Source organism: Vigna radiata, chromosome 6 (genome assembly GCF_000741045.1).
Source record: "Vigna radiata var. radiata cultivar VC1973A chromosome 6, Vradiata_ver6, whole genome shotgun sequence".
Lineage (NCBI taxonomy): Eukaryota > Viridiplantae > Streptophyta > Magnoliopsida > Fabales > Fabaceae > Vigna > Vigna radiata.
In genome coordinates, this window is record NC_028356.1 from 4,235,187 (window position 1) to 4,242,892 (window position 7,706).

General features: G+C 28.5%; 1 protein-coding gene across 1 annotated transcript; it reads left to right on the top strand.

Moving 5' to 3' along the window:
• Nucleotides 1-2,715: 2,715 nt before the first annotated feature.
• LOC106763280 (alpha-N-acetylgalactosaminidase) lies at nt 2,716-7,261 on the top strand. The gene is made up of 11 exons (XM_014647483.2): nt 2,716-2,780; nt 3,078-3,213; nt 3,296-3,547; nt 5,247-5,421; nt 5,570-5,631; nt 5,701-5,864; nt 5,969-6,066; nt 6,263-6,321; nt 6,430-6,564; nt 6,654-6,789; nt 6,878-7,261. The coding sequence occupies exons 1-11, from the start codon at nt 2,716-2,718 to the stop codon at nt 7,090-7,092; spliced, it is 1,497 nt and encodes a 498-aa protein (XP_014502969.1). The 3' UTR covers nt 7,093-7,261.
• Nucleotides 7,262-7,706: the final 445 nt, after the last annotated feature.

Sequence of the window (7,706 nt, forward strand, 5' to 3'; positions counted from 1 at the left end):
CTTGGAGAGAGGCTTTCCATTCTCAATAACTACGACTCTAAGATGGGGTGCTACAGTCTTGGCATGAATTGCTCCATACTCCCCAACTGCCCCACCCCCAACAACTCCTCCTTTGACTTCACGGCAAAAAATACAGTGTTGGAATCATAATCACATTGACTAGAGCTCGAAAGCGTAGTTGATTATAACAAAGACAAAACTTAGTAAAGTAACATAAACACATCAAAAATGATTTTATTTGTATACCTCAACAGGTCAAACACTTAACACTCGTCATTTTTCTTAACTTTTTCTTTTCATCACATCATTCGTATCTTACAATATTCTTTCTCTCGTCTCTCTCTCAAAGTGCTTAGTCCTGTGTGAGTGTCTATGCATCATTATTAAAAATGATCATTTATAATTTTTTCAGAATATTATAAATGTTTTTTTTGCTTGAAATACTTTGAGTAAGTGATGATTATGATAATTGTTATGAGATGATTAATTGAGATATGCATATGTATAATTGTGACATAATTCCATATAACTCTTTGGGAAAGGTCTCATGGTTGTTTCAAGTAGTGTATGTATTATTATAAGAGTTTGTTTTTAGGGATTATCCTGACACTCCAATAACTATCAAGTCTCTAAGTAGAAAAGAATGAGTTATATCGTAAGGAATAGTAGGAGGGCCTAGTGTAGGGTTGGTACCATTGGCAAAGGATGTTGTTTAGCGGACTAACTGTGTGGTAGCATTGAGTAGGTCAGCTGTTTCACCATACAAATGCAGAACTCGTCATAGCTCGACAATAATCCAAATGTTGAGTCTAGATGTCTAAGATATTTAGGTGTTGTGCTTAATTTGAAATGAAACTAAAATATGTTACTTTGTGAATGTTATGTTTTATTCTTTGATATTAGCTTACTCTGGTTGTATTATTTGTTGGTTTGTGTTTATTGTATGTTTGGATGATAACCTAATTGGTTAAAAACAGATGTAGATAATGTTTTTTGTGAAACAAGTACTAGGCCGAGATGTTGGATTGAAAATTTGTATATAAAATTTCAGTTATATTTATGTTTAAATAACTCCAATTGATATGTTAACTATTCTAATTTATTTGACTTGTGATTTTTTTTAATAATATATTACATTATTTATTGGATTTTACAATTGTCAATATGAATTTTTAATTATTATAAAGGATAATTATTCTTTTAACAATTTATTCTTTTAATAAATACAAATTTTTAACTTAAAAAATTATACAAATTTTTTATTTTTATATTATTTTTAATAAAAGCATTCTATAGTTTAATAAACTTTTACTAAAGTAAAATATATAAAAAGTTGACACATATGCACTGTTTTCACTACAAAATAAAGAGAATATAAGTTAATATTAAATTTATATTTTAGTATGTATTTAAAATATAATTATATAATAAATAGAATGTTGTATTAATATTAAATTAAAGTTAATTATAAAAATTATATATACATAATATTAATTTAATAATTAATTTCTTCATTAAATTTAAATTAATAAAAATTAAATTTAAATACATCAAATTCATCTAAATTTGTCAAACTTTCCACATTGCCTTAAATGATCTCTGGGCATTATCAGTATTCTCTGTCAAGGAAAGACATTGCCATCTTTTTTTGTTTTTAAATAGATTAAAGCGCAATGTGTATCAATTCACTATCTCAGGTCTTATCAGACATTCAAGACCAAATAAAGGGTTAGAAAACGTTCTCCATCATCACCTAACACCGATTATATTTTGGGAAATAGTATTATTTAGAGTTTTTTTCTGATTTTAGATAAAAAACTATTTTTAATAGTTTATTTTTTGTTTCAGCCATATAAGTATATCTTTTGTAGGTAAAAATCTGATTTTTTTTCTAGATCCAGACAAATTTAATTATTTAAAAATTACAATATTTTAATTACAATTAATTATTAAAACAATTTCATCTTTTCATTCCTCATTCTAATAGTAGATCATACATATTCACAATAATAAAGTTCTAAAAGAACATATAAAAATAGTTAAAATTTTCTCATTTATCTATCAAATAATAGAATAAAATGGTATAATTAGGCTCTCAAATTGTTTTTATTTCTCATCGTGGCCCCTGCAACTAAGAAAAAAAATCAAATAAACAACTGGTTTTCATTTCTGTTTTTCATTTTATATTCCTGATCTGGATATGTTTAACATGAATAAAAAATATTAACTTTTTAGAAATTTAAACCAAATCCTATTAAAAAATTAAATAACTTCTCTTCAGTTTGAGATAACCTAAAATTTCAGAAATTAAATTAATCATTTAATCTTTAATACTCTTCAACAAGTTCTATAACTTTAGTTAACTTCTCTTCCGTTATTAATGTAAAATTTCAAAAATTAAATTAACCATTTAATCATCAATGTTTTACAATCAAGATATATTTTAAACTAATATTTTAGTTTAAATGTGTAAAAAATGTATTAATAATTCAAATATCGTCTGTCAAACAAATTTATCTTAGATGAGTTACAAAAATTATATCCACTAATTTTTAAAATTTGAAAAGTAAATATATCAAAATTTAAGACAATAAAAAATTTTAACTTTACAGTCAAGTTTACATATATTTTTTTTTTCATGAAAACCTAAGTTAAAGTTTATAAATACTAGATTCTCCAATTGATAAAATAATTAGAAGAGACTTGGCTGCAACCATGAAATGCATCTCACCTCTTTCTCTTTCTCTTTCCTTCCTGCTATGTCTTTGTGCAATTCAAAGGTATTTCAACATCATCTTTTTTTGCCATTTGCAAAAAGATAAAGAAAAAAGAGTCTTTTATGATCTTATGGACACTCCTTTAGCTTTAAAGTTTAGGGTTAGAAAAAATTCATTCTCTTGTATTTCTTTAGTTAGTGTCTGATTGTTATTATGTCTGTATTGAAAATATTCTTTACAAAGAGTTAAACAAGTGTGTCTCGTTATAATGAACTGAAAGACAACGATCTGTGTTTAACATGAAAAAAAGTATTAATGTGAAATGACTCACATTAACCGTTGATTTACTCTTGATTTCAGTGTATCATCTCAAAATGCTATGATCCCTCCAAGAGGTTGGAACTCCTACGATGGATTTAGCTGGGTCATTTCTGAAGAAGAATTCTTACAGAATGCAAATATAGTTTCTCAGAAGTTACTTTCTCATGGATATGAGGTGTTGTATTGCACTCTCCTATTCTGAATATGTTTAGTAATGAAAAAACTGTCTGTATAACATTTTCTCTGAAAGCATGCAGTATGCTGTTGTGGATTTCCTCTGGTACAGGAGTCTGAAGGGTGACAAAAATTCTATTGATTTTGATATGATTGATGAATGGGGAAGAATGCTCCCTGACACTGAAAGATGGCCTTCTTCAAGAGGAAGAAGAGGGTTCAGTGATGTAGCTAACAAAGTGCATAATATGAGTCTCAAGTTTGGAATTCATCTTATGGCTGGAATCAGTACACAAGCATTTAATCATAACACGCCTATACTAGATACAACTACGGTATATTGCTTATCCATCACCTTTTTCATTCTTCTACTATATTCCAACTCCATGATATCTTATTTAAAACATAAAATTGGATACATGCTTGTAATATTTGAACTTAGTATTTATTGCAATTTAACTAGTTAATTATCTTTATTCGTTATCTTCTAATAATATAATATTAAATTAACAAATATCTCGTCACTCAAGCTGAAATGGAAAAACGTAAGTAGTTTAGATTTTAATAAAGAAAAAAATGTCGGATTATAAAGTTATTTAAGATTTTCTATATAACTTTTTCTTAACATAAATAGTTTATTTTTATGTATTTAAAGTGCAGTTTTGAAAACTTCAAATATTAATATTATATTAAGAAGAGATCGTGGATTTTAAGTTGATAGATAAACTTTAAATCTAATTAAATCTTACAAAATCAACATGAGGTCTTCACTACGAATGACAAAAAAAACTTACATTTGTGAGTGTGTGTGGATAAAATCTGACGGGTAGTTGATATATGTGAGTATTTATTACCTGTGGATTATGAGTAACAGATATTTTAATACTCATTTATAAACACGGATCAAGTATTATATTATATGATCCACACACGAGTTTCCGTTACCCACAAAAAATAAAAATAATAATTTAATTTATATGAAATTTTATATATTTTTGTTTGTAATTTTACTTTTAAAATGTATAAAAAATATATTTTTTAAAATTTGCGGATACTTGCGAATTTCAAAATATCCGCAGAGTTTTTTGAAATGGGTTGAGAGTTTTTTGAAATGGGTTGCGGGTTGCAAGGCAGGTTGTGAATAGACATTATCTGTATCCGACCTATTATCATTTTTAATCTACACTCACTTATATACTTTACATTGGTGTTATTTTTAGTTGATGTAAGACTTTCAACTACATCAAAAGGTGAATGATGAATTAAAATAAGATGTTAGCATGATAAAATTTAAATTTGAATTTTTATAAGTCAAAAAAATTCTACAAGGCTTACTATAAAAGAAAATTTTGATTTTGATTCAAAATTCATATATATCATCCTTATATTATATCTCTTTATAGGCTAAATTTATCAACAACTCTAACCCTGTTGACTAAAAAAATGGCCTACTAAGACTCAAAGTTCTCAATGAATAGTCTTTATTTTCACTAATTTTGATCTCCAATCATTACTTATGCTTAATTCAACCCACTTAATTAAGAAATGAAAAAGAAAATATGAAGGGGTGTTAAACTTGTTTTTTTTTCATGCAAATAAATTAGTGTTTCAATGTAATGGGTTTATTTATGTTCAAAACCTAATCAATATTATATATTTTGAAAAATAAACTAAAATGACTTCGGTAAAGATATAAAGTATTAATAACAAGAAAAAAAAATTGAAACATAATTTTTTATAATTTTTGACATTGGTTCATTATTTATTAATTACTGTATTAACATATTTTAAATTCAATAAAAAATTACGTCTATGTAATATTAAAATGAAACACAAAATGTTGTAAAAAAAATAATTGCTCTTAATAATAATACTAATACATGTAGAATACTAACCTTACATTTTAATAAACGCTTCTTAACAAATTAATTAACACTTTTTTTAGTTATACAATTTTACAATATAATTTAAAAAGAAAGTATAGGTGTACAATATACCCGTTGAACTTATTTTTCTGCTCTTGAATCTTACCAGGGACAACCTTACATGGAATCTGGTCGAGTGTGGTACGCAAAAGACATTGGAATCCCATCAAGGGCTTGTAGATGGATGAATAATGGTTTCATGGCTATAAACACAACAACAGGAGCTGGAAAAGCCTTCCTAAGATCAATTTATGAGTTATATGCTTCTTGGGGAGTTGATTTTGGTATTCAATCCACTAAAATACATTCTTCTTATCATGCTTGTACTATCGCAAATTATGCAACACATTCATTTCTTACAGTAGATCGTGCATTTTACTTTCAGCTCTGACACATTAATTTATACGAATTTTCTGTTTTGATCTGTTACAGTGAAACTAGATTGTGTATTTGGTGAGGACCTGGATTTGGGTGAGATAGCATATGTATCAGAGGTATACTGCAAAATTTTAAAAGCCAAGACATGGAAAACATTGTCCTCATTTAAGTTACATTGTATGCAGATTCTGAATGGCCTTAACAATTCCATTGTATTTTCTGTGTCTCCTGGAGTCAGTGCAACACCAGAAATGGCTGAGATGGTTAGTGGTCTAGTTAACATGTACCGTATAACAAAAGATGACTGGGATAAATGGCCAGCAATCTTATCTCATTTTAATGTATCAAGGTATTTGATAAAATGCCATCCAATGTTTGACTTCAAAATATGTCAATTTCTCTTCAAAATATGTCAATCTTCGACATTTTTCATTCATTTCATTTACCTTTCAGAGACTTTGTCGCATCTAATTTAACAGGAGCACAAGGTCTCAGGGGAAAATCTTGGCCAGATTTGGACATGCTACCATTTGGATGGCTAACTGATCCAGGTTAGCCTAAATTCCTTTGCATTTCTACTTTTTCCTTAATTCATTAGGATCAAGCTAGTCATGATATTCTAAACAGTTCCCAATTTACACCCAATGCATAATAGTTTTCTAATTTACATCCAGTGAGTTTTTTATGTTAGATGTTTAAGAATATAAAGTATAAAAACTTCTTTTTTTCGGTTTTGTTTTTCCGTAGATGCTCATGAAGGTCCACATAGGTTTACTAACCTTACTCAAGATGAGCAAAGAACTCAGGTACATATGCAAAAGCACACAGCATAATTGAATTACTGTATAATTGGAGAGAGGACATATATTCATGTAAAGTAATGAATTCTGAGTGATGTTATTCTCATCTCACAGATGACTTTGTGGTGTATGGCAAAGTCTCCCATTATGTATGGAGGGGATCTACGGAATATTGATCAACAGACCTATGATCTTATCACAAATCCTACCCTTCTGGAGATAAACTCTTTTAGCTCAAACAATCAGGAGGCACGTGAGAAATTTCTTTCTTTTTCTTTTGTAATCAATGTTTCTTAAATCTTACACTGGCACTGTTTCTGCTTTTTTTTATTATGTAGTTTCCTCATATCAGAACATTAGATGGTGCCAAGACCGCAGGACACAATGTCACAAAAGTACAGTCTACTTACTCCAATCATGCAGCTGAAGGTTATCCTGATGGAGTTAGATCTTGGATTGCAACTGGAAGAAATGGTTCGTCTTAACGTTAACTAAATTAAGAAACTACTAAAAGTTTTGTCCAACTAACATTACTTGTTGTTTTGGTTTTGGTTTCTTTCAGGGGAGATCTATGTTGCTTTTTTCAATCTAAAAGATGAGAAAACAACAATATCTGCAAACATGGTAGACCTGGCTATTGTGCAACCAGGTGGAAGCATGTTGAGACTTTGTGGGGGAATCGAAACCTGGACTGAAACATATGTAACAACGAATGATGCATTATCAGCAGAAGTGGCAAGTCATGGAAGCGCATTGTTTATCCTTCGTTGCTTTTAAAATTTGGCATCAAATCTTATTTCAATGTTTATTTAATTTTCATATTTCAACTTCAATCGATACTTTTAGTTTAGCAAATATTTTTTTTCGACTATACTTCTATTAAAAACATAAATCAAATGTTTATATAATCTCATGTAAGAAATTCTCGACTTTGTGAGAAAATCGAACAAGGCTTGGAGAAAGATCAAAGAACCTATTGTTTTCTTCAAAAATGTGTTAAAATTGTTTTTATATATGGGCTTTAGAAATTTAGCTTTTCTTACCTTAGAGAGAACAATATCAAGTTCTACATGGTACAATGTCTTTGCTACGAGTTCAAAGAACTCTAAAAATGTCTACAAATCACAAAATCATGATCGAAGTTCTTAGGACTAAAAATTAACAAAACCAAAAATAGAGTATGAATGACACATGCAGAGGGGTTCCTAAGCATGATCATAGATGGAGAATAAAAGGAAAAAAAAAAAAAGATAAAAGCTTACTTGTTCTAAACCAGAAACTGATAGAATAGGAATGAATATTATTGAGTTGTGATCTCCTAGACACTTCTTGATCGTATAGAGGAATTATATTTCTTAGAGAGAAGATAGGGAAACTCAAAGAACGAGTTT

Excerpts from the sequence above, each read along its gene's own strand:
- LOC106763280 (XM_014647483.2), top strand. The coding sequence starts at position 2,716 with ATGAAATGCATCTCACCTCTTTCTCTTTCTCTTTCCTTCCTGCTATGT. Across the intron at positions 5,865-5,968 it reads TCTCATTTTAATGTATCAAG|AGACTTTGTCGCATCTAATT; the intron begins GTATTTGATAAA and ends TTTACCTTTCAG. Across the intron at positions 6,067-6,262 it reads TGGATGGCTAACTGATCCAG|ATGCTCATGAAGGTCCACAT; the intron begins GTTAGCCTAAAT and ends GTTTTTCCGTAG.